This window comes from Elaeis guineensis, chromosome 3 (genome assembly GCF_000442705.2).
Source record: "Elaeis guineensis isolate ETL-2024a chromosome 3, EG11, whole genome shotgun sequence".
Taxonomy (NCBI): domain Eukaryota; kingdom Viridiplantae; phylum Streptophyta; class Magnoliopsida; order Arecales; family Arecaceae; genus Elaeis; species Elaeis guineensis.
This window is the reverse complement of record NC_025995.2, coordinates 123,408,594-123,436,318: the sequence shown is the minus strand read 5'-3', so window position 1 is coordinate 123,436,318 and position 27,725 is coordinate 123,408,594. Positions and strand designations below refer to the sequence as shown.

The following is a 27,725-nucleotide window of genomic DNA, read 5'->3' as shown; positions in this document are numbered from 1 at the left end:
CTGAGTGCCTGGCGTCCGCTGTCTAGGAGTCTCGTGCTTCTTCTCTCTCAGCAACGCGCGCTTCTTTCTCCTCCTCAAGTTCCGTATGGGGTCCACGGCAAAAAACCAGACCACAAAGCCACTGTTCCTGTGTACAGGCCCTTTTAAAGGGCTTAAACCCAATTAGATTAGGTTTAAGACTCCTTAATCAGCCCAAATCAAGCCTCTGGACCGTCGGATCAAGATCGGAAACTCCCTGGACCATCCAATCGTGATCGGTCTATGGAATAGTACTATGGATCACGAGAAACGCTTGGGAAATGCCCATGCAATCCACGCGATCCGCCATGGACCGCCCGGTCCACAATGGACCGAGGTATAGGGCCCAGGCAAGGTGCCTGGGCCTGGGCCGGCCCGCGTGCGTGGGCTTGGGTCGCGCCCGCGCCGGGCGCCTGGGCTCGGGCCGTGCCCCACGGGCTCGCACGTGGGCTGGGCCATGCGTCCGCCTGGGCCGCACGCCTGGGTCGCGTGTCCCGTGCATTGGCCCCGTCTGGGCCGCGCTTCGCCGCCTACGACCGCGCCGCCGCCGCCGCTCCACCGGCCCGCCTCCGACCGTCCTCCATCATCTCGACTTACGTGCAATCTTCAAAAGTCCGAATCTTCTCTGTCCAAGCTTCGTTTTGGATGATTTTGATCTCATTGGACTCCATTTTTCTCCGCGAACCTCACTGTAGACTCAATGTGGGCTGAATCTCGAGGCATCAAATCCTAACAATAAGACTATGTTTCAGATAGAGCTATCCATAGGCTTAGTTTGAATATAGAAAATATTAAATTTTGAATAAGCTCCATAGGATGCCTGATGAAAAATGAATATAGTTTAGGCCGTCGGCACAACCCATAATTATTTCTACTTCCAGGTATGGTAGTCCAATCACTGAATCTTGATTTGTTCCAAATAAATGCTCGTTACCAAATTGCCCTTGGAAAATACTATGGAGACATTGGCCAGAGTTACTAAATTTATAATTTAAAAATCTGAGTGGGTCCCACCGAACCAGAATTGAGGCAGGCAGGCTCGCATTTGGGTGGAGGGGCAAAACCGAACCGAGAGTTTCGAAGAAAAGAAGCGATGATTCTAGATATTATTGGAACTTCCTTCTCCGAGAAATCCGGCCCCTCTCCCCCGGTCTCTCATGGCGCTCTCCGTAACCCCTGGTCCCCTCCTCTGCCGTTTTCCCGGGAATCAGCGGACCCCGGCCGCCGCCCACTCTTCTATTTCTTTCGCTACCCTTCTCGATCGCCGGAAGACCATCTCCATTCGATGTTCCGCGGCTTCAGGTGACGTGATCCACACACCTTCCCCGTTCCTTCTAGATTTCTACCAGATCTCTCGCCTCTCTGATATTATTCTTCTTCTTATAATCTTTTGGTTTATTGATTGCCTTGCAATTCTTGGATTCTTGATTAGAAATTTTACTATTCATCGCACGCTGATATTTCTTTTCAGGTTTATGGATTTTGTTTATTTTTTGGCGCTAGGTATAGAAAATTGATCGGACTCAGATGACAATTGGGGCGATTAGAAAAAGAAATTTTTTCTCAAACCCTGGAATTGTTTTGTTGAAGGGAAGTGATCATAGGATCTGAAACATAAATTTATCATACTAAAGACATAGAGGCATATATATAGACCGGTAGATGTATCATATAGTGCTCGGATGCCGTGTAAAGACAAGCATGCATATTCATGGTAGAATAGTAGCAAAGAATTTGATCAAGATGCCAGGAATTGTAGTAATGTTTTGTTTTTTTTGTGACAAAGGGATCATATTCAATTTATTGGATTTCAAGATTTTGTTTATGATGAAATCTTGAAATTTTTTTGCTGAACCTATGTTTATGGTTCTGCATCGTGAGTTTCGGTGACTCTTCAGATCATGCTTCTGGGAAGGGTAACAAAAGCATTGGATGCAAATTGCTGACCAAAAAAGGCTACTGGCAACAATAATTGAATCGTCTGTTCCAAAACCATCACAAATGGGAGATTGCTTGGTTAAAATTAATTCAGACGAATTAGATTTCCAATGTTTTAATAGTCATGCAAATGGAAGCTCGGATAGAGAAGTTATGACCTTTTCAATGAATACCTATGGAAGCTGCCACAAATTAGTTATTTTTTCTTTAATGCCCAAAAATGGTTTTAAAGTGTTTCCTTTGTTTTTTTTTTTTTTTTGGAGCTACAGTTGGCCTATAAAGTTTATGAATGTGGCTTAGAAATAGTAATTGTGATCTTTAGGTTTCCAAAAGCCATATAATCAAATAAACAGGATTAGTTTTTTCATTTTATAGTCATTCTTCTTTCTCTACTAATAGCCTTATACTAAATCTTTTCAGGACTTTTGCTTGTCTATGAGTTTTCTAAAGCAGATACTTGTAAAACATGATTTATATAAAACATGTTTCATGAGAAAAAGAGGGGAACTTGTTTTTCATAAAACCTTTTTTGTGGGCTCTACAACTTATTGGTTTTAGCAAAACAAGTTTTCTTGAAGAAGAACTGAGCAACTATTTTTTGTAAAACTTATTCATTTTAAATTTTATTTAAATTTCTTTCAATCAAAACCTTTTAACCAAAAAGCCCCTTAGGGTAGAGTCTTGAATACTGAGATATAATGAGTTTACAATAGTAGGCTTTTGAAGCTTCGTTCAAGTGGAATTATTCAATGTATCTTCTTTTTATTTTTGGGTTTCTGTCTGCTTCCACTCTTCTCCAGTGGTACAGAATTTCATGATAGTCTTTTTAAGATTTATTACTGCCCATCCTCAAGAAACCTAAACCATGTGGTGAGGCAGTAAGTGAATTCTTTGAACATTGTAAGTGGCTAACATTTACCTTAGGAAACTTGTAAAGTTTGCCGAACAGAATCTGGATTTCTGGGAGGGGGAATGAAGGCTAGATGCTACAGCTTCCGTAAAAAGCTAGAATGTCTTTTTCTTAAGATTAGGAGGGGCTCATCTCCATCTTCCTACCTTATACTTAACCCACGTTTTGAGGGCATTTTCTCAGCATTCATTTAAGATCTGTTGAAATCTATTTATTATGGAGTTTGCAGATTGATTGCTTACATTCATATGATGTAATAAATATGCATTCTCTCTTTTTTCTCCTAATTTTCTCTTTCTTTTCTCTTTTGGGTCAAAAGAGTACCCTGCACTTTATTCTTAAGCTCCTGTTACCAGCTTGTATGTCACCTAATCCCTAGTTATCCTGGGTGCTTGGTTGCCCATTTGAGCTGAAATTGATTTTGTTTCATCTAAATGGAAACAATGTTAATCATTTTCTGGATTTTTGGCTTGATTATGAATAACATTGTGGCAATTTTTGTGTAGATCACATCAATATAGTATATTCAACTTATAATTATGTATTTATGCCATTTAGTTGTTGTATATTAAAAAATATATAATTAATTAAAGTCAATGAACGTCCTGCTCTGAATTTTTTTTCTTACAAATATCTGCAAGTATAACAAAACACGATAGTTTAATGATTATTAAAAAAATTATATATAAATTCAAAAAAAATTTAATAATAATTTTAAAACTTATAAATTCAAAAAAATATGTTATATGCTTCAAATAATATTTTTGAATTAACTAAAATATAACACTATTTTTACATATTTTTTATTTGATAATATTTTTTTATTATTTAAATAATTATAAAAATATTTTTTAATTTCAAATATTTTTTAAAAAAATTGAGGTTAGATTTAAGTAGCTTGAATCATTCTAAACATGATTCTGAAACTCTGATTTTTTATTTTTTTGAATTTATTTTTTAATAATTTTTTAATGAATAAATATATATAAATATTTTAAAAATATATAATTAATAAAAATTAACGATTTTAGTGTCATCATATAGATCTTTCAAAGATCTATCACATATGATCAAATCATACCAAAATCACAAAATTTTGGTATGATTTTCTCTTATTTTCATACTTCTTCGTTCTTATTCTTTTTTTAACAACAAAAACATAAAAAATAAAATGTTTACTAAAAGAATAACACATTACCTTACTTTTGGCCAAAAATCAACGTCTCCTCGAACCAGTGCTGTAATTTGACGGAATTTTTTTTTTTTCTTATTTTTTCGGTGTCTCGTTGAGTCTGAGATGCCTCGGGACTTCTCTGAGAGCTCTCGAGCATCTCAGAGAGACAACCCACCTGGGCTGTCACTGAAAGACAGCCCAGGCCCCACTCCCCCCTTTGTTCACGTGGGGTGTCGGTACGGTTCGGTTCAACGCCGAACCGAACCATACCGGTCCATACCGCCCAATTTTAGGCGGTATGGAGCCGAATCGCATCGAACCGGGCGGTTCGGTGTGGTTCGGAGTGCTTTTGCAAAAAAATCGATCGAATCGGCTGGCCGTCGATCCGGTTCGGTATGCCCCGTACCGGACGGTTCGGCCCGATACGATGAACCTTGGTTTGTCCATTGGTCACCTTAGAATCAGCTTCCTAGCCACCTTCAAATGCCTTATGCAACACCTTTTTAGAGAAAAATAGCCTTCACAAGCAAGTCTAAAACCAAAGATAAAATATTATTTTTAGGAGTCAATCCCTTTCGGATTCAGATGAATTGCCCCTTCCCACCACTGACACCACCACCAGTGCCACGCACATCTCTAGAAGAAGAAGATGAAGAAGAAGAAGAAGAATGTTGGTGTAAAGCTGGATTAATCGATGGATTCTTGCTACTTAACAAGTTTAGATCACTAATACTTTCCTTTTTTGTTACTAAGAATAAAAATTGTTGCTGGTTTTATGATTTACTGTTGTATGAAAGCTAGATCCTGCTTCCATGCATGCTTAGCTGATGCTTAATTTATCATTTTGTTTAAGATCCAGAATACTTTAGTTAATAATTCTAATTAAGTGATTCTATCATTTTAGTCTCTTGTCATGTTCAAGCTTAAGATATGTTGCATATTAACAGAAACCTTTTACAGAAACAAGTGTCGTCCTATACATCTAATGTTACCCAAACCCTTTACTTTGCTTGAAATTCCCACAAACAATTTTTAAGACATCTGTATGACACTTGGAAACAGCTCCACAAGAATAGCATGTAGATATTGAGAGGATCTGGCACTTGGACACACACGTGAGTCCATGTCCATGTAACATATATCTGCTATTGCTTGCGTACCACAGGAATAAATTACATGCAAGACGTCCACTTCTCTTGATTAGTAAAATTCATCATTGTAACTTCATGTATTTGATGAAATGATGCTTTTGTCCTTCCAATTATTCTGTTCATTAGAGCTTGAACTTTGAAATTTCCATTTTTTCCTGAATATTACTTCATATTTTCTTCCATCAACTAGCAGCAAGGTTCTCTTGATTGTCATCATTTGGTTCAGTTATCGGGGTAACTAAAAATCTAAGTTATGAATAAGGACCACTGATCAGCAAAAATCTAAATTTCTTGTAGTTACAAAGCTCTATTAAATTCCTACCACAGATGAATTGGAGATGAAGATGTTCTAAGGATTAGAAAGGAATTCTCAAAAACATTATTAGTGCTCAGCTTTGCAGAATTTTTGCATCTTAGAGAGATTGAGGAACACAGAGGGATTGCACATCGCATGTTTGATTGTTCATGCCAATAATTGGGATGTCTGCTTAATATGTTTATAATAAGCCAGAACTAGTAAAGCATCTTCTTCAAGAACAATATTGGGTGATGCATGCTCCATTCCTAATTTCTTTTCTGATAGGAGTATTTCTTTATAGTATCATTCACCGAACCATCCCAAACTGGACAGTTTAGGTCGTGCCGAACCGTATCGATAAAAAATTGGTCTGATTTTGGTGTACAAAATGGCATAGCGGCCATCTCGAAAGGAGGGAGAAGAAAGAGAGAGGAAGGGGGAGAGAAGGAGAGGGAGAGGAAGATGGCCTCCAACGCCTGTCAGAGGCCATCCGAGCTCTTGCCGAGCTCGGTAAGGGTGGAGGGAGGGAAGGAGAGAGAGGAGAAGGTCCTTACCTCTGGATAGACAGTAATGCTGCCGTGATGTCTCCGACAGCTGGCGAGCCTGCGATGAGGGGCCTGAGGGCGGTTTCTGCCAAAGGAGGGCCTCCGCCCTCTTCCAGTGCAAAATAGGGGTTCGCCACTATTTCGCTTTAGTTCTAACTTTTACCAAAATTATAAAAAAAATAAAATACTGCAAAGTCGGCAATGCGTGAGAAAACCTAAAAAAAAAAAAGTGAACAGGGTGAACCCTTATTCCGCACTGGAGGAGGGTGGAGGCCCTCAAGTGGCCTGCGGTGGTTGTTGGAGGCCTTTTCTTCTTCTCCATCTCCTTCTCTCCCTCCCTCTCTCTTCTTTCTTTCTTCTCTCTCTCGCCTTCTCTTCCCTATTGGTTCAGCCCGGTATGGAACGGTACGGATTCATACCGAACTGTATTGCCGGCTAGCCGGCACAGGGTTTGATTCTGGTTCGGCGGTCCTTGCTTTATACAATGAAAAGGTAGAACATAGAATCAAAGCAGAATATATTAAGAATGCTTTATGACTGGATAAATAGACAAATGAATGGATTAGATCAATCTGGTGAAGGGAAAACTAACCAAAAATTTTTAAGAGCCTATCCTCAGCAACTGATCCTAGTGCTGTTTTGCTTCTAGCATTTTCCCACTATTTTGTTCTGACACACTGCCCTAAAAGGATGGCTGGTGCCTTTTCCTATCTTCCAACTGTTATTTCCTAACCTCTGCTCCAATTTCCGTGGTGTCTGGTTAAAAACCCAAGTGATTCCAGATCTATACAGAAAATAAATGAAGAGGCTGAAAAAATTTGTATTCTAATATCGAAGTGGAACACCATTCCTGTTGGACAATATGCTTTGTAAGATAATTATTAGCTTCAAATTTCATCAATGGAAAGGGAACATTTTGTTACTATCACAAGTTTTAGGTTGTTCATCTTTGCAGGTAAGGATAACCCCTGACCCCACAACAAGAAGTGAATATCAAGAAATCCAGTAATTGATTATCATGTTGGTTCCATTTTGCTCATCAAGACAAAAAACAAAATAATAAAAGGTTCCATTTTAAATGATGAGCCCAGTAAGTTTACTTGGAGTGTGAAAAACATAATATGTCAGTTAAACATCTTGATTCTTGTGAGACTAGAAATGAGCAACATAATGAGATTTTTTTAAAAAGATTTTGCTTGTCCTTGCCAAATAGCACAGCATTTAGTCATACCAACTCCTTTCCATCAAATATCCTCATCTTTCCCATATCTAGCTTGCATTACTTTGAATTAAACCCATGGTGCAGTTTTTCCCATAAAGGGAAAATAATTGGTGCAGTTGTAAAACTCTGCCTGCATACTCCTTCTGATCAATCTGTTGACAAGAAAGAGGTTCCTTTCTTTGCATGGCCACTCTTTCTCCCAAGGTTCGCTGTGCTGGAATTGGACCCCATGCCGGTTAGTCGGCGGTATGGTTCTGCATTGGGTCCGAACTGACATGGCAAAGAACATGGGAGAGAGGAAGAATGTGAGAGAGGAAGAGAGAGAAAGAATGGGGGAGGGAGGGGAAGGAGAGGGAGATAGTGGAGATGCCGGTGGTGGTTGTCAGAGGGCTGCAGAGGCCCTCGGATGATCGGAGAAGCGGGAAAGTCCGAACTAAGAGAGGAAAGGAAGAAGAGAGAGAGGGAGAGGGAAGGAGAAGGAGAGGGCAGGAAGGCCGGTAGTGGCCGGCGGAGGGCTACGGAGGCTTGAATCCTCCCCATCACGATGTTAAATTTTTTTTGTCGACTCATAATGAAGTTGGCAAATCTGTTGCTGATTTCACTGTTTGTTGGCAAAATAAAAAAAAGTTTAGCTGAAGTCGGCAACGCCATTGCGGACTTCACCTGATGTTCCTTTCAAAAAAAAAAAAAAAAAAAACTGAAATAGCGGTGGGCTAACTTCGGCCTCCAGTGCCCTTGGTGGGCCTTTGGAGGCTCTATCTCCCTCTCCCCTCTCCTTCCCTCCCGATCTCTTTCCTTCTCTTTCTTTTCTTCCTTCTCCATCCCTCCTCCTCGTCGGTCCTCTAGCAGGCGCAGCAGCCTTTCGGTGACCTCTGGGGCCCTTCAGAGGGTCTCGCTCCCTCCCCCTCTCCCTCTCCTTCCCTTACCCCCTCTCTTTTTCTCTCTTTCCTTCTCCCTCTTGCCGGTTTTCCGAATTTCATGCTGGAACTATACCGGTAGGCCACTGGTATAGTTCGGCATGCCCAGAACCGCTTGATTCGGGGTGGTTCCATGAACCTTGCTTTCTCCTTTTATCCATCTAATCTTAATCAAATTTTTGATTTTTTTTCCCTAATTATTGTGATCACACCAGAAGGAGCTTAAACTATTAGAAGAGAAAGAGCAGCAAAACCATCCGGTTTGCAGGCTCTTTTGGGATTCATGAAAAAAGAAGATACTTTTGTATTTTTGGCAGATATACACCTTTTATCAAATTGCCTACTTGTTATAATAGCTTGGGTTTAGAAGGGAATATTATCATGTCTTTTATGCTCTTTTCTACTCTTTCAGGTTTGGGTTGCCTACAGGGAATCAAAATGGATCAATACGATATTATGGGTAGTTCTGTTAGTATGTTTTGGCAGGTATCCTTCTTATTCCTCCTTTTTTTCTTTTCCTTTTTTAATTTTTTGAGTTAGCAAATGTTTCCTATTATATTTTGTTTGTCTTATACTGAACACTAAAATGCTCAGTTTCCTGTTGGTCTGCAAGTCTGAATGTGTCAAATCAGTGCAACCTAGTTGTCCATCAGCCATTGAAATTGCAGCAAACCAGTGAATATTCTTAAGTATGTAGACATAATGACCTTTTCTCCACTATTATTGCTGCAATTGGACTTTCTGTATTTGATATTTCAAACATCCATGTCTTATCTGCTAGCAGTTTAGGTTCTTATTTTTTATTTTTTTTAAAACTTTCTGTATCTTCAGGAATAATCATTATGTCATCTACCTTTTCTTTTCAGCTGCCTGTTCAATAATTAACAAAATTATGTGCTTGTTGTTCTTAATATGCTATAGCATTCAAATTTTCCTTTTCAAAGGATTTCCAATATTTTAAACATATTCTGTTATTATGCTGATAGGACATTAATTGGCCTTTTTTAAGGTGTCAATCAAACTCTATCAGCTTTTTCTTATTCTTGTATCTCTTATATGTACTCATTATTTGGTAGGACTTATGTATACTTCACTCAATGGTTTCCCTTCAAGTTCCATCTCTTCTTCATGTATATCATTAACATATTCTTGGGTTGATACATTTTTCTTTTTCCTCTTGTAGCATAGCAACATGTGCATATATTGTCAAGAAACTATTGACCATTTCTTCTGCAGATGTAAAAGATCCTATGAGTCGGGTCTTGTTGAGGTATGACATCAGCTTATAGACATGATTCTCAGAAAGTTGATTTTCTTTGCGCATTTCATCTACCTTGTCTTACGATGATGAAGCTTATTCAAATCTTCAACTTGTTGAATATTTCATATACAACTATATGCACCTATATAATACATGCAGTACAAATAATATCTTTAACGAACCAAAATAGATGGAATATGATTTACCCTGATGGCCGCGTTGATGTAACAAATTTGTGACGTTTAGATCATAAAACATGTTCTTGAATCTGTTTGGTGTTATTATTATTATTTTTTAAGAATTGAAAATAGGTGTTTGGTTTTGGTATTGTTATTGTTGCCTTACCTATTGTTTATTAATGTTTATGGGAATTTATGGACTTGGGAACGGTATAGTTATTTAAGAAATTTCTTCTATGACAAGTGGTTATATTGTTCTATCATCACAGTTCCATGAAACAAAAACCATATTGTAAAGTTTACCATGCCTTCAAACAGGCATCTCTTCCCGGGGAACTGGATTTGTTATGCTCATTTTGACAGCAGATTAACTGATGCACTCTATATATTTTCAACCATATATTCTTGGTATCTCCAACAAGCAACTCAAGCAATGGATACTTTTCATCTGTGGAGTAACAACAGTAATGGTTGAAATAACTGGACAAGCCTGTCAAGTGAGGTTCCATTAAGACATTCCAACATGGGATATAATTATAACCCTCCTCCCAAAATCAAGTCAGATGAATGAATGGGCATAACCCTTGCAATATAATTCTTGAGAAAGAGAAAAAAAAACTTAGAAGTGTATTCTACACGTGATCAAGATTCCAGACCATATTTATTTTATTGATGTCTCAGATCAAAGATATTTAATATAGGAAATTAATTAAATAATGATGATACAAAGTTCCCATGTTGTATAATATATGGATTTCTCATTTCTTTATCAATTGTACATCAATAATTCAGAAAAGAAGTTATGGTTTAAGGATATGACAAAAACTTCTTATCAGCAGTCTGATTCTGTTATTTTGTTCCTTCTGTCATATTTTAATATGAGCACTGTTAATTTTCTTCAGGAATGATGATGAACGTAAGTTAAAGTTCTCTTCTGTCATGTTTGGAAGAACTCTTTTCAGTGTCTTGGGTGTGCTTGCATTGGCAACTGTCGTAGGTACTATCATTATTGATGGCTTTCCTTTTCAGAAGGAGTTGTTGACACCGTAAGCTATTACTTGCTTCCCTTTCTTTATTTCTCTTTCTTTTCCAAGGTTATCATTGAATTTTTGTTGATGGCCTAAACTTGTTTCTACTTCAAAAAATTACAAACATAATACATATAGCATAACATAGAGCATTGCACAAAACTAATCCCATGCCAAGTACCTAATACAAAATGCAATATCAATAAATATGAAAATTATGAGAACATCTGAGTATTAAGAAATTAATTATATAAATGATTAACAAAAAAGCTTCTCTGTTTAGTTTATACTTTATAGAATGTTGAGCTCAAAGAAGTGACGTTTGTTTTAAGGTTTGAAAACTCAGCATCTGTTTCAGTTTTGGCTGGGTTTATGAAGTTTTGGTTTTGGTAGTTTAGGTTGTTTCGGGAGTCTTGCTCCAAGTTTCAGAGTTTTGGCCTCAATAAAAAAATTTAAAAAAAGAGGAGAAAATAAAAGAAGCCAAGAAAAAGTTGGTAGATAACATTTCAAAGCATTTTGTGCTTCATATATTCTTTATTTATGTAGTTTTGACAATCATAGGCTGACATTAGTATTACTTAGGAGTGTAACTATGTTTGCTAATTTTTGCAGTGAACATATCATATGTATAATATGTATAGAATTTCCTTCTTGAACTTCAGATGCTCAAAAGTTCATTAAATTTACCAGTTGTAAATCCTTTTCATGCTGAGTACATGCAAATCTTTTCTTCATTTTCTAATAGAACTTACATTTACATCGGATTCATATGTTTTTAAAGTTAAGTGGCTTTAACCATTTGCAGGTAGTTAAAGAATGTTCCCTGTTTTATATAAAAAAAGATGTTATATCTTTGAAAATGTCGCATATTTGTTGTTCAAATCTTTGTATATGCTGTAATAACGGAATTCTTTTGGATATCTTGGCCAGTCAAGATTATGTCCATTGTCTATGTCATCTCTTGAATCAAGAAAAGTAGAGAAATTATTGAAAAATAATATTATATCGCTTGTGTACTTAAATAATAAAGAAATGAGCTCAATATTGTTGTAATCACCAAAATAATACTTAAAAGAAGCATCTATAGCTAGTGTTTAATGCTGAAACTGGGGGTCAGTTTCGATTCAGTCTTGGTTGAAATCAATCAGTTTCAGCTGAAATGGATCTATTTGGCCACAATATAAAAAACTTGATTTGTTCTCACTATCTTAGTTTTGCTACCATCTTACATCCATCTTTAACTTTAGAAGAATTGTTGGTATCAAAGTTGGAAAGCTGATTAAGTCATCATATTCTAATTGTAATCATCAATATGTTCCTGGACTTCTAACATTATTTCTGACATGGCACCCTTATGATTTATGTTCTTTCATGAACAAAATTATGTGGCTTAAATTGCTCTCAATATGCTATGATTTTTGACTCCATGCCTTGCTATTTCTAAAGCAGAACCCCTTGCTTCAGCTTTCTCTGTGACAGCATATGTGACCTATATATTTTATGGGTGTTATCATTTGAGTGGTGTTTTTATAGTCCTTTTGTTTATTGTCATTCTTGTGGTTTTGAAAATACATGCTTCTCCTTGTACCCTCTCTGTGAGTGTTGGACAATGTTTGATTGACCACTTTCTGGGGCAGCTGGTGTTATACCCTTTTCATAAGCATGACATCAGCTGAACCTATGAAAGACATTCAAATTCTTTTGTGAATCCAGCTGAACCTATGAAAGACATTCAAATTCTTTTGTGAATCCAGCTGATGTCATGCTGATGAACACGGTATGATGCATCAACATTCTTTGGGACTTGTCCAATATAATTGCCGACCTACCCATTTTTCTATATGTTTATTGTTATACGTGGAGGTATGCTGTTTGATCCTAATCTCAATTATTACTTAATAATTTTGCAGGTGGATGGCTGCAACCTTGATTGACTTTTATATAAATGTTATTGCCATATCAGTAAGTCATGACTATATATTATTTTTATCCTTTTTTCTATTATTGTCAATTAGAAACCTGAATGGGCAACTGGATACTACCTGTAACTTCAGCAGTTCAAAAGATGGTCTCAGAAATTAATGATGTATGTCTTTTGAAAGTTCTTCAAAGAAAATAGACATGCAAAGATTTTACTTGAATAATTGGGAGCATGCTCAACTTGTGGGCCAGTCCTAGTACACTAGCATTGGTTGTCATTTTTCCTTTTGAAAACTGGCGACTATTTCAAAAGCGGGGATAATGTGATTTGTTGAATTGATTCATTTAGATAGCTCGATGCATTTCAATTTGAAGAATGCAGGGATCTCTGTCCTAATACCTGAGAATGTAGAAAGATGGTTCATCCACCTATTCTTTTACGGATCATAATTATTAACTGATCTCATTGTGGTTGTGCATGGAAAGCTCCTGCTTTGGCTGGAATAATATTAAGCTTGACCATGGTTCTTGCAGATATTTCCACTTATCATGCTGCTGCTTACTTGATAGTGGTCCTTGTCGAACTGCCAAAAGAATCCCATAGCTTTATGCATAGTTCAACCATAATATCCAATCTTCACCTTCTATGCAACCTCCATTGCTGACCTAACTATGTGATTCCAAATTAACAATCCATGCCTAATTGTGCCAGCCACTGTCGGTCACCAGTTATCTTCTGAACCTTACAAAAAAACTGATGATAACAAACTGCTAATAGACTACAGTTGATGAAATGCATCTATCAGTAACCCTTTTTCAGAATTTGAATGAAGACGTACACCGAACACGTTTCACCAATACTTCGATCCGTATTCTCGCTACCTTAAACTATGGAATCTGCCAACCTTCTCATTCATTTGGCATAAAAGTTTCTTTTTTCAAAGCATTTATTACAGATCTTGACAGAATTCTAAATAATGTTGCTTCAAGCAAAAGTTTAAGAATTTTACTTGGCTTCATGAGGAGGGTCTCAAGCAAGGAACATTCTCCAGTCTCTAGAAGGTTGATTTGGTGAAGAATGTACAAGCTCTAACCTTCCTCTAAACAGTTATTTTCCTTTCAAATGGAGGAAGTTGTAGGTATGACTTCTAAAATGTAAAGGTCAAGCCTGTTCCCATGAGTGGCTTATCTTGTATTCTAGAAATGGAAGGTCCTTCAAGATGGTTACATGAATGATTCTTAGATGCTTTTACATTTTAAATTTTATGAGAGCTTTGGTTCATCATTTCTAGAGTAAGTAGCTACGGCATGATTTTTTGTTTATTTTTTAAGCTATTAGTTTCAGACCACATTCCCTTCAGAAATTAGAATTGCTATAACTATGTCTTTCTTCTATATTTGCATAAATAAGATCTGCATATTATATTCTTTAAAGTTTTTTGTTTCTTTGAACCTGATGCTTCAAGAGTCTTCTTACAAGACTCTTTCAGAAAAAAAAAGTTTAGAAAAAATGGTTGATTCAGTATGCACTTGGCACCAAGGTATAATTATATTAGGTACAAGCTTTGAGTATTAAAGCTGCAAGATATATATGCATGTAGATATTTTTTGATTATGTTAATTTGCATATGCACCATGTAGATTTTGATGAATTTTATTCTAGTTAGAACGGGAAAGAACACTCGCTCATGTATGAAAATTTGTTGTACAGGTGTGGGTTGCTTAAAAGGAATAAACATGGATAAGTGCATTAATTTGGATTTGTTCGTTAATATGTTTTGGCAGGTATTTCTCGTAATGCAAGCTTGATAATGCATTTTATAGTCCCAAAATAGGCTATTACTTCAATTAATATAAACTGCATCTTGTGAGCAAACAAAGCTGTTATCTGTTGATATCCAGGTCTTCATCATCTTGTAAAATTGTGGTCAATGATGGAGGTTTTTTAATAATATAGACATCATTTTTCATCCATAATGAAAAAACACCACATAGGACTGGATTTCTCTGTCAATATATAATAAATGATATCTGTTGTTTGATTATGGGAGTACTATTAGAACTAAAAGAAAAGCAAATAAGAAGGGTCTGGTATTGTATCCAGACATGGTTTATCAAGGATGCCTAACAAATTCTATGACCTATGTTGGCGCAAAGGGAAAACCAAATAAGATCATCTTCCTCCATGTCCTCTAAGAGCTCCTGCCTTGTTAAGTTTTTGTTCCCCTTGCAATGCCGCCCTGTTTTTTCTTGTGTCAAACACTATGAATAAGTTTGTGCCATCACCACATATGCTAAGATCCTTCTTTAACAAACTCATATGCCTTAAATACTTGAGTTTGTGCCGAGATGCAGCTAAAATGGCCATCAAAACTCCTATGAAATGAATAAAATTATTTGTAAGGTTTGAGAAATCATTTCATATTAGATAATCATGTCATAATGTGATATTTTGACCGATTATTTAATATTACCTGTGTAAATTGATTCTAGCTATTTCTTGCAGTGCCACGGGTTCTAATTTAAAAGTAATAGAACCAAACATATGAGTTGCTTATTAGTCATTTATCCATGCCAATTTTTGTGGACAATGCTGTTAACGGCAATTCACATGATCATGTCATTTATTAATTTTTAAAACAAAATTTTATATCATATATTTTTAATATATGTAATCTTACCTATTTTTCTTTTTCATGGGTACATTCTTATGCCTCTTATGCTTATCTCTAAATCTTTTTCATGACTTGAATCTATTTCACGCTCTTAATGCAATTTTGATGAGCCCTTCCAGTGGTTATCCATCATTTGCTCTATATATATATATATATATATATTATTGATTGATTTTATTTTTTCAATTTAAAGATTAGAGTGGGACATAGATATCATATTTTTAACCATTTAAAATATATTATTTTGCACAGACCTTTTTTTTTTTTTTTTTGGGTTCAAATAGTTGTTCATTTATTAATTCTGAATTGTCTGGTCATGTAGTCATGTTTAGAAAAAAATATAATATAAATAACTGCATGAGCCATTTTTTTCATCTTAGTCGGGTGTTAGATTATCTTGGTTATATTGGCCAGGATATCAATAACAAGTTTTGGATCTATTTGACACATGAAAGGTACTTTGCCTAATCAGCTGATATTATCGACACATAAAATATCTGTCAATAATATTTTTATGTCAGCTGGGATTTGCTTTCATGGTAAAATAGCTTAGTTGATACCATCTTATCATCTCAGCTATATATTTAGATTTTATCGATTTATTTTCTCTGAGATTTTTGGGACCAATATTTTTTATATCTCATATTGCCATACTTCAACAGAAGACGTGATCTCTTCTGAGATGAAAATATTGGATGAGTGTTGACCCAACTGGTTGAGCTTGTTGTATATCTATGTGTGTGCTTGTGTCTTTTCAGCGTTATATACTGGTATTGGTACTAAGATTCTCCTTTTCTTTTTTAGCATTGCCACATGTGCGTACATCGTCCGTCAGCTTTTCCAGCTCTCTTATCAAGACTCAATGTACCATATCTTATTGGATTCTCACAGCAAGCATGGAAGTACATTCTCCAAGTAATATACGAACTCTTGTGTTTTATTGTACCATCCACCTGAGCACCCTGTGTATTAACTGGACATCCATTGTTGTTTCATAAACCTTGTAATGCTTGTCATATACTCATATTTTTATACAATTATCCACAATCACGGCTTCATTGCAGAACTATCAACTTCAACTTCTGTTTACGTATAAAATTCATTTTTAGTCACTTATTATGATCCAAAATAGAAAAAGAATTGACTACATGAGTGTGTTAACTAAGAATATTTTTACTTACCTAACTGATGGGATTGCTTAACATAATTGTAATTTAGATTGTGTACTAAGAGATTTTTTTTTTAAAAAGTTTTAAAATTTTAAAATACTATGCCTTTCTGTTGATTAAAGATGTAGTTATGCATTGCTACAGAATGTTTTGCAAATTATTTTTTTATTTCTCAAAATTTCGAAATTGATTTCTTTGTGAGCCATTTGAGGAATTCTCAAACTCAAAAAGTCTGCCCCAGTTCTGTGACTAGTGGTATAATGTGGTGATTGGGGAATCGCCCCTCCCAGACTTTAAACTATCAAGGTACTTGTGGTTTCTGTGGCCCACCCTACTGGATTTTATCACTTCGATTTGGTTCTTCATCTTCAATAATCTTTTCCTGCTTCTGTTCTTCATCCTTCGCTTCTGGCTTCATGGAATCTTCAGTTATTCCAATAACCGAACTGGCATCAGGCTGTACCAGTAGCAGCAGAAGGATATGGCTTCATGAAACCACATCCTTCCCGCGGACAACCAAACCCATGTCTCTTGTTGTAGAGAGGGGGTGAAATAAAGGGAGCGAGGTTTTAAGAAGAGAAGCGAACTCAGATGGAACAAAGTGGCAGCCAACTTTGGTGTGATGTGAGAGAGGGTGTGGTGGCGGGGTGGAGCAGAGCGGAGAAGCATGAGAAATTCTTTGTGCACCGTCTGTTGAAATAAAGGGTACGAGGTTTTAAGAAGAGAAGCGAACTCAGATGGAACAAAGTGGCAGCCAACTATGGTGTGATGTGAGAGAGGGTGTGGTGGCGGGGTGGAGCAGAGCGGAGAAGCATGAGAAATTCTTTATGCACGGTCTGTAGTGTATTTAACGTGGAGTACATCATTTTATTTTATTAGATCACATAGCTTAGTCCTATTGGATCATGTAGCCATCGCTTTCTAGCATGCATTTGAAATTTTGAATGACGAAAACATCTTTCTTAAAAATTATAATATCTCTTCATAAAAATTATGATATCTTTTTCCTTTCAAAAAAAATTATGACACTCTTTCATAAAATTATGGTATCCCTTCATAAAATTTATAACAACCCTCCTTCACAGAATTATAACACTCATTTACAAAAATTATGATATCTTGTGAAAAATTATGACATTTTATGCAGAAAGTCATAATTTCAATGCAGGATATTATAATATCAGCACAGGATGTTATAATTTTTTCGAAAGAAAAAGAATATTATAATTTTTGTAAAAATATGTCATAATTAAAAAAAAAAAAAAAGGTGTTTTGCTTCCATGCTCTTTAATTATATTTTATAAAATAAGGGTAGTTAGGGATGTTCAAATCAAAGATCACAAAAAAATCTTTATCTCGTCGCCGTCTCTCTCTACACCGATTGTCTCTCTACCACGCTAGCTGCCTCGCCGGCCCCCTCCCCTCCTTGCTTCTCCTTCTCCTCCCCTCCTGCGTTGACCGCCTCTCTTCCTCTCTTTTCTTATGCCATACTCCTCCTCTTTCTCCTCCTCCCTCCCCTAATGCCGTTCTCCTCTTCCTCGAGCAGTGATTTCCCATGATCTCTAAGCAACGGTGGCCCTACAATCTCCAAGCGGCTCTCCTCCTCCTCTCCTCAGTTCTCCTCCTCCTCGAGTGGCTCTCCTCCTCTTCCTCCTCTCCCTCGTCCCCATAGATGGTGGCGGTGCATGGATCGTAAGGACCCTCGAGTCCGTCGTAGACCAGGCCACTGGTGTCCTACTCCTCCCTCGGATCCCATCTCACGTTGAAAAATTCAAAAACTTGTCATTTTCTTTGTTGCAAAAATATCCATATAGTTCGAATTATTTACTGCACCAGTCATGCATTTGATAAATTAAAATCAGTTGTTGATGGACAAATCAAAATCATCCATCTTAAATCGAATAGTTAAAAAGAACATTCATAATAAAAAAAAAATTAAAAAAAATTTTGAAACGTCATAGCAAAATTCAGAAGGATGTCATAATTTTTAAAAATATTTTTATCATTTAAAATTTTAAATAAAAAAATAAAATTATAAATATTAAATATATATTAAAAAATAATAATTACGTGATTCAATAGGATAAAGTATTGCACTCCGCATCATCAGGCAGCGCACAAAAAATATCTAGGAGAAGCATATTCCATCGGTCACCTCGTGTGGCCCAAATGTGTCACATCCAACCCCCACCTGCCTACCCATCCACCCAAAAATAAAAAGAAAAAAAAAATCTTGTTCGAATATTTGCTCAACCGATGTGTCCGTGTGTGACACGGTCTGTGTTGTCTCTCCATGGCTGCATCGTACCATGTGGACAGAGAATCCGTGCTCTTTCTGGATGGTGTTTGTGTGGATGGAGAATCCGTGCTTTTGACGAATCATTGGACTTTTCACACAATGATATGGGGTTTTAAATATCGGACGAGTACAGTTCTGCCGTAGAGATTCTCCGTAGCAGCCAAGTGACGTGGGTGCAGAGCATGGAGACGAAGACTCGTAGCATGATCATCGTCTTCGTCCCCTTGTTGCTGTGTGCGTTGCCCCTGGAGACCTTTCAGCCTCCTACCGCAACTGCTATGTCCACCCAGCAGCGTCGAAACAATGCAACCGATTGGTCCTCGCTCCTCCTCTTGATATCTGATGATCCACTAGGGTCTCTGGCCTCATGGAATGACTCTCTCCATTTTTGTCACTGGCGAGGTGTTACATGCGGTCGGCGTCACCCGGAAAGGGTGACGGCCCTCGAACTCGACTCTCGGCCTGGTTGGTCTCCTATCACCTTTCCTTGCCAACCTCACCTTCCTCCAGAGAATCAACCTTTCAAACAACCGGTTCAAGGGACACATCCCGGAAAAGTTTGGTCGCTTGCGCCGGCTCCGATATCTCAATCTGAACCTCAACTCCCTCGAAGGAGTGATTCCATCCGCTCTGGGCCGGTGCTCCCAGCTCAGAGTCCTCAGAGGGACAATGCACTGCAAGGTGAGGTTCCATCAACTCTTACCCTTCTTTCCCCCCTCCAAATTATCAATTTTGCGAGCAACATGCCTTGAGGGAAAATCCCTTCCAATCTCAGCCGCTGTCAAGTACTCCAAGCAATTTACTTTACGAGCAACATGCTCAAAGGTGGAATCCCTGCAGAGCTCGACAGCCTTCGAAGGCTAACGCAACTGGATTTGGGCTTCAACAATCTTACAGGGGACATCCCGCCTTTTTTTGGAAACCTTCCCCTCCTGGCCATTCTTGATCTCCCTCAAAACAGCCTCACTGGCGTCATCCCACCTTCACTCGGCTGCCTCTCCAACCTGGTCCATCTTGATATGTATAATAGCAATCTATCTGGAGGTATACCTTCGTTTTTAGGGAGCCTCTCTTTGTCCAATTAAGTTGGGGGGTGTTTTGTTCGCGATCAGAATTTGAATTGAAATAAAAATTGAAATGGCTTGAAATTAAAGTCGGAATGGCCAAATCTCCTGAAGTACTTGATTCGTGATTGAAATCGAATCGAAATTAAAATGAAAATTTGAATCTATATAGAAGAATAGAGATTGAGTTCTATATAGATTGGGCTATTTCCATTCCATCTTAAAATCAGAATCAAAACAGAACTCATTCCAACCAAATGGTTGGAACGGGAGTCAACCATTTTCATTCCAAACTCTCACTCCTCCAATCAAGCACCCCCTTGATCTCTCAGATTCACAGGAGCCATCCCACCTTCTCTTGGGAACCTCTCCTTTCTGGATGTTCTATCTCTAGTTAGAAATAATCTGCAGGGAGGCATCCCATCTTCGTTGGGGAAACTGTCCTCTCTCACTTATTTGGAATGCTCCGAGGACAATCTTTCGGGTGAGATTCCAGCTTCATTGGGACAACTATCCTCTCTTACGTATCTTGATCTTGGCCTCAACGAGTTGTCAGGTTCCATACTTTCCTCCCTCTACAATCTCTCGGCCATCATCGACTTCGCCTTCAACGTTAATCAGCTCTCTGGCACTCTTCCATCACACATTGGCAATGCACTTCCTAACCTTCAAAATTTTTACGTATCCCAAAATCATGTTACTGGACCAATTCCTGCGTCGCTGGCCAATGCTTCTGCACTCCAAGACATCGAACTTAGTGCTAATAACTTCAAGGGCACGATCCCTTCGAACCTAGGAAAATTGCAGAGTCTTAACTGGCTTGATGTCTCCGACAATCAACTAGAAGCGAAGGATATCACTGACTGGAGTTTCATGATGGCTCTAACCAACCGCACAAATTCGCAATTTCTATATGTAGAATACAATATGCTTGGAGGTAGGATGCCCAGTTCAATTGCCAATCTTTCCACGAGGCTCGAAGCTTTGGCGCTTAATAATCACCAGATATCGGGAGTAATACCTGACGGGATTTGGAAGTTGATCCACCTAAATCTCCTTGATATGGGTACAAACCTTCTCCAAGGCAGTCTTCTTCCAGAGATTGGGAAGCTCTGGAGATTACAACGCTTGTCTTTGGGAGAAAACATGCTTTCCGGTGAAATTCCGTTCACACTTGGTAACCTCATCAAAATGAACACATTGTATCTCCAACAAAATGACTTGGAAGGGAGCAATCCATCGGTCTTTGGCAACTTCGAAAATCTAGAGTTGTTGGACCTCTCATATAACAAGCTCACTGGTGCCATACCATAAGAAGTTATGGGCCTTTCTTCACTCTCCATCTTCCTAGACTTGTCCCATAATCTGTTGAATGGGTCCATACCATCAGACGTTGGTAATCTGAAAAATATCGGAAAGCTCGATCTCTCTCGCAACAAATTATCTGGCCAGCTACCTGGCGCCATTGGTGAATGCCAGATCTTGAAAAGCCTCCATATGGAGTTCAACTTGCTTGAAGGAGAAATTCCTTCCTCTTTTAGCAACTTAAAAGGGATTCAGGAGCTAGAGCTTTCGCTCAACTTTTTTTCTGGTCGTATACCGATATACCTTGAAGGATTTATTTACCTACAGTCTTTCAATCTGTATTTCAACAATTTCGAGGGTGACGTGCCCAAAGAAGGGATATTCAGCAATCTGAGCGCGATTCTGTCAGTGGAAATGATCGACTTTGTGGTGGAATTCCTGGACTACGCTTGCCACCCTGCTCTATTGAAACCCTTGGGAAAAGGCATAAATCTTTTGCACTCAAGGCAATAATTATCTCTGTTGCTGGTGTGGTTTTCTGTTTGATTATACTACTATGCTTCTTTGTTACTCGTAAATGGATACCAAAGTCCAGAATGAAATCTCTGTCAATATTTCAGTTGAGAGATATGCATGTGAAATTGTCTTACGATGACCTTTCGAGAGCTACTAATAGATTCTCTTCAGCTTATTTGATAGGCGCAGGAAGTTTCGGTTCAGTCTATAAAGGAATAATTACGGATCATGGTAATGAACAAATCGTTGCTGTGAAGGTGTTTAACCCCCAACCGTTTGGAGCTTCCAGGAGTTTTATGGGTGAATGCAGAGCCTTGAGAAACATCCGACATCGAAACCTCTTCAAGATCTTCACTTCGTGCTCCAATATAGATCACCGTGGTAATGATTTTAAAGCTTTAGTTTTGGAATTCATGCCTAATGGGAGTCTAGAGGAGTGGTTGCATCCCAATGCGCGTGAGGATCATCAATCTAGAAGTCTAAGCCTCATCCAGAGGCTGAACATAGCCATCGACGTTGCTTCTGCATTGGAGTATCTTCATCACCTCGGGCCAACGCCAATTGTTCATTGTGATCTCAAGCCCAGCAATGTTCTTCTGGATAATGACTTGGCTGCTCATGTGGGTGACTTTGGATTAGCAAGGTTTCTCGTACAAACACATGGTGAATCATCTCAGAGTTCAATCAGCACAATGGGAATCAAGGGAACCATTGGTTACGTCCCTCCAGGTGAGAATTCCATTTGCTCTCTCTCTCTAACATGCACACATACATGCACAGAGAGGCGTGCGCTCATGCACCATTACTTGGGATTAGGAACATGGACAACTTGCTCCCTGTTGCAAACGCTTTGTATAAATTACTTACCAAAAAAAAAAACCCTCGTATAAATTTTCGTTAGAACAACCCCTGCCCAAACTGTTAGGATTTGATGTCTCGAGATTCAGCCCACATTGAGCCCACAGCGAGGTTCGCGGCGAAAAATGGAGTCCAACGAGACCAAGATCACCTGAAACGGAGCTCGGATGGAGGAGATATGAGCTTTTGAAGTCGGCACGAGAATCGAGGTGGTGGAAGACTGCCGGCGACCGGCGGCGCGTGGGATGCGCGGCCCAGGCCCACGTGGGACGCGCGACCCAGGCCCGTGGCCCAGGCGAGCGCGCGGCCCAGGCGCGCGCAGGCCCGCGCGCAGGTGCGGCCCAGGCCCGCGCGCGCGGGCCGGCCCAGGCCAGCGGCCCCCTTGCCCCGGTCCACGGCGGGGCCTGTGGACTGCGTGGGCATTTTTCACGTATTTTTTGCGGTCCACGATACTATTCCGTGGATCGGAGCGCGATCCAACGGCCCAGATGGCTCCCGGTCTTGATCCGACGGTCTGGGACGCTGATTTGGCTTGTTTAGGACTCTTAAACCTAATCTAATTAGGTTTTAAGCTCTGTTTAACCCTTTAAAAGGGCCTGAGACGAACAGAGAAGGCAGCGGTTCGGTTTCTCGCCGTACAGAGCCGTACGAACCCGATTGAAGAGAGAGAGAGGCGGACGTGCTGTGAGAGAAGGAGCAGGAGGCTCCTGGACAGCGGTCGCCAGGCACTTCAGGGGTTCAGAGGGGTTTCCAAGAGAGAGAGAGCTTTTGTGAGGAGAACTTCAGGTGAGAGAGAATTGGGTGTACAAGAGTTGAGGGTGAGGTCTCCTCTTGTAAATTTTTTTTTTCATAGTGAAGTTTGCATGCCCCATGGAGGCGAGCCCCTGTGGTGGTGAGCAAGACTGAAGATGGAGAAAATAGGAACAATCAAGATGGAGATCAACAAGTTTGATGGTAAGAGCAATTTCTCCTTGTGGCAGGCAAGGGTGAAGGACGTGCTCATCCAACAGGGGTTGATCGATGCTCTCTTGTGCGATGAGAAGCCGACCACCATGGAGGTACGGGATTGGAAACGGCTACAGATGCAGGCGGTGAGTACCATCCGCATGTACCTGACGGATGAGGTGGTGATCAATGTGCCGAGCGAGACTTCTCCGACGGTACTGTGGTCGAAGCTCGAGGAGTTGTACATGACGAAGTCTCTCACCAACACTCTTTTTCTCTGGAGGCAGTTTTACCAACTGCGGATGACTGAGGGACAGAGCGTGTAGAAGCATTTGAGCCACTTTCAGAAGATCCTCACCGACCTTCTCAGCGTTGGAGAGAACGTTGAGGAGAAGACCAGGGCGTTGGTTTTGCTGGCGTCGCTTTCCCCTTCGTACGAGTCCTTGGTAACTGCTCTTCTAGTGGGGAAGAGCACTATCAAGATGGACGAGGTCACCGCGACAATACTCCAGAACGAGGTTCTCAGGAGGGAGAACCCAGCTTCGAGCTCAGGTGGCAGTAGCTCAGCTTTGGTGGCTTTTGGAGGAGTAGGAGGCGGTAGACGGAGCGACAGGAGATCGCAATGAGGGCGGTCCAAATCCAGGAGGGACTTGAGCAAAACCAGGTGTTACCGGTGTGAGGAGTTGGGGCATCTAGCCAGAGATTGCCCTCAACTGAAAAATCGGACGGTGGCTGCTGTAACGACGGCCGGCAGCGATTCAGATGGAGATGTTCTGGAGATATCTGACGAGGTATCTACTTCTTCCCAGCAGTGGATATTAGATTCTGCATGCCCCTATCATGTGTGTTGCAGAGAGGAGCAGTTTGACTCCCTGGAGAACAGTGAGGGCACTGTATATCTGCCGGATGGATCGAGCTGTGCGATCAGAGGTATTGGGACGGTCAGCTGGAGGACACATGACGGTGCAGTGAGGAGATTGGGGGAGGTCCGATACATACCCGATTTTCGGTGAAATCTTATCTCACTTAGTAGACTGGATTCGAGAGGCTACAGGACGGTAGCTGGTGGAGGAATCCTGAGGGTACTACGCGGCGATAGGATTGTGCTGGAGGGGAAGAAGGGGAGCAGAGGACATTATTACCTGGTAGGGAGCCCAGTGCGAGGTGGAGCTTTGGGAGCCACGTGGAGCCCAGAGCGAGGTGGAGCTCCAGGAGGTGGATCGGGCACGAGACAAGAGACTCGGGAGGACGAGAGGCGACGTTACAAGGTGAGATTCCTATTGCCGCAGGATGATGCCCCGAGCAGGTCTTAGGTCAGGAGGAGCACAGCATACGACGGAGATTGGATCGAGCAGCCTGGCTCGACTCCCATGTTTGCCCATCCATGATCAGCAGGCGATTGCCCCAGGGCATGGGGGCGAGGAGATCCAGAAGCTCTCGGAGTTTGGAGGAGACCGAATATCGAGTCGAGGTGGAGATTGTTAGGATTTGACGCCTCGAGATTCAGCCCACATTGAGCCCACAGCGAGGTTCGCGGTGAAAAACGAAGTCCAACGAGACCAAGATCACCTGAAACGGAGCTCGGATGGAGGAGATACGAACTTTTGAAGTCGGCACGAGAATCGAGGCGGTGGAGGACCGCCGGTGACCGGCGGCGCATGGGACGCGCGACCCAGGCCCGCACGGGATGCGCGACCCAGGCGGGCGTGCGGCCCAGCGGAGCGCGCAGCCCAGGCGCGCGCAGGCCCGCGCGCGCGGGCCTGCCCAGGCCAGCGGCCTGCTGGCCCCCCTTGCCCCTCTCCACCGTGGACCGGGCGGTCCACGGTGGGGCCTTTGGACCGCGTGGGCATTTCCCACGCATTTCTCGCGGTCCACGGTACTATTTCATTGACTGGAGCGCGATCCAACGGCCCAGGTGGCTCCCGATCTTGATCCGACGGTCTGGGATGCTGATTTGGCTTGTTTAGGACTCTTAAACTTAATCTAATTAGGTTTTAAGCTCTGTTTAACCCTTTAAAAGGGCCTGAGACGAACAGAGAAGGCGGCGGTTCGGTTTCTCACCGTACAGAGCCGTACGAACCCGATTGAAGAGAGAGAGAGGCGCACGTGCTGTGAGAGAAGGAGCAGGAGGCTCCTGGACAGCGGTCGTCAGGCACTTCAGGGGTTCAGGGGGGTTTCCAAGAGAGAGAGAGCTTTTGTGAGGAGAACTTCAGGTGAGAGAGAATTGGGTGTACAAGAGTTGAGGGTGAGGTCTCCTCTTGTAAAATTTCTTTTTCATAGTGAAGTTTGCATGCCCCGTGGAGGCGAGCCCTTTTGTGGCTGATCTACGTATTTTGATTGTTTTTTTCTTTTGTTTTGTTTCTTCTTTCTTCCTGCTGCATCGCGTGGTACTGAAAGGATCTTGGAAGGTGGTGTCCTGACCAGACATCCACCCAACACAAACACCCACGGTCGGGGTCGTATCGTTGGCTTGAAAGAAGGATTCACCTTTGCATGAATCCGCCGTTGGATCACCCACCACACATATTTTAATCTACTTCAAATCCTGTCATTCATCCATCTGCACAGATCGCAAAGCGATGAGTGAATGATCCGATGGTGGATTCCTGCAATGGAAGGTTAATCCTTCTTTCAAATGAAAGATGCAACCCTGACCCAAAACCTGCTGTTCATGGAAAGTTGAGCCCATTGCAGCCAGTCATGGAAATTCCACTGCTGTTCCGAACTTGTCCTGTAGTATCTTGCAAGTTGCAACTTTATATAGTTAAAATATGGTCGTATAGGGGTCCCAAGAGTAGGGGGTCAGGTCCGATCCTGACCAGACTCAACTCAAGCCATTCTTTTGGGCTCCATTCACTGTCTGCGATAATCTCGAAATTAATCAGACCTTCCCCAAAAATTCTGGTTATCAGCCTTGTGGGCCCAAAATCCAGCCCAGACCACGTCATGCCGTTAGGCTTTGGGCACGCTACGGGTCAAATTAATTGAGTTGGGCTTGGGTTTTTATATAGGTGAAACCGTATCCGAACGAGATTGGATCCCTTTTACTATTATCCGAGTGCTGAACGGACAGGGCTCAAATAAAAGCAAATAACTGCCTAATTAAAGGAAAATAAGATAAAAATATGCCTTATTTTTATATAGGTGAAACCAAAAATATCATCATGCATAATATAGAAAAACCTTATGAATAGGTGATCATATAAAGGGACCTTTATAAATACTATATTGAAAATTGGCTTGAACTAACTAGGGTTGATTTCAACTCAATGTAGGATTATGAAGCTGATCAATCAGGCTCATGTTCGACTCAACTCAAAATGATCTTAAACTGAGCTTAGAGTAATCATAAACAAACCAAGCTTGATCTTAGCATTCCAGCTCAAAATTAATTTTAGACCAACTTCAAACAGATCCGAACTTGATTAAGCAATGGTTGGTTACACTGTTTTATTAAGTCCAACACACCGGATTAATTGCCATTTTATTTTTGGTCCCTATTCACTCAAGAAGTGCTGCAATCACGGGGCTTTATCTCTATTTGGTTGATTTTATTTTATTATTTTATTTTTCTGTTAGAGCATCTGGTATACTTACAATCTCTGCTTATTATTACAACATATATCATTTAGCAACAATGTTGACCTCAAAATTTTCATTAGCTTTGTCAAATGTTCAAATGCACTGCAGGGTATGGCATGGGCAACCAAGCATCTACAGCTGGGGACGTGTAGAGCTTTGGAATTCTTCTGCTAGAAATGTTTACAGGAAAGAGGCCTACTGATGACAAATTTAAAGATGGCCTAAATCTTCATAAATATGTTCAAACGGCCTTTCCAAAATAAGTTATGAACATCATAGACCCTAGGTTGTTCTCAGCAGAAGGACATGAAGAGTGTATAGTTTCAGTAATCAAATATAGCCTCCTATGCTCAAAGGAATCGCCAGAAGAGCGATTGGAGATGACAGAGGCTGCAAAGCAAAATGGTGGCAATAAGGGATAAGTTTCTCAAGGGACTAAATCCATGACCAAATTTCAAATGAATCAAACAGGCCCTTCTGAATTTTCTTTTGGAATATGTCCTTCATTAGTAGTTGTTTCCATGCCATTTTTCTTTGACAAAATTTTATATCATTTATTTTAATCTTACCTATTTTTCTTTTTCGTGGGTACTTTCTTGTGCCTCTTATGCCCATCTATGTATCTTTTTCATGACCTGAATCTGTTTTATGCTCTTAATGAAATTTTGATGAGCCTTTCCCATGGTTATCCATCATTTTCTCAAAAAAATATTTTTTATATTATTGATTGGTTTTTTCAATTTTAAAGTTA

The 27,725-nt window shown here is 40.2% G+C and overlaps 1 protein-coding gene and 1 pseudogene across 9 annotated transcripts; both read left to right on the top strand.

Moving 5' to 3' along the window:
• Window positions 1-1,067: 1,067 nt before the first annotated feature.
• LOC109505211 (uncharacterized) lies at window positions 1,068-16,302 on the top strand. 9 transcript variants are annotated; one of them, XM_073254808.1, is made up of 8 exons: window positions 1,070-1,320; window positions 8,586-8,659; window positions 8,787-8,862; window positions 9,357-9,443; window positions 10,516-10,659; window positions 12,552-12,603; window positions 14,273-14,346; window positions 16,041-16,302. In XM_073254808.1, the coding sequence occupies exons 1-3, from the start codon at window positions 1,176-1,178 to the stop codon at window positions 8,850-8,852; spliced, it is 285 nt and encodes a 94-aa protein (XP_073110909.1). In that variant the 5' UTR covers window positions 1,070-1,175; the 3' UTR covers window positions 8,853-8,862; window positions 9,357-9,443; window positions 10,516-10,659; window positions 12,552-12,603; window positions 14,273-14,346; window positions 16,041-16,302. The 9 variants fall into 9 exon arrangements, with proteins under 9 accessions (XP_073110905.1, XP_073110904.1, XP_073110903.1 ...); XM_073254809.1 differs by having other exon boundaries at window positions 1,072-1,320; window positions 8,768-8,862; XM_073254806.1 differs by lacking the exon at window positions 8,787-8,862 and adding an exon at window positions 12,279-12,418 and having other exon boundaries at window positions 1,075-1,320.
• Window positions 16,303-18,727: 2,425 nt separating this feature from the next.
• Window positions 18,728-27,469, top strand: LOC114913641 (uncharacterized; annotated as a pseudogene).
• The last annotated feature ends 256 nt before the right edge of the window (window positions 27,470-27,725 follow it).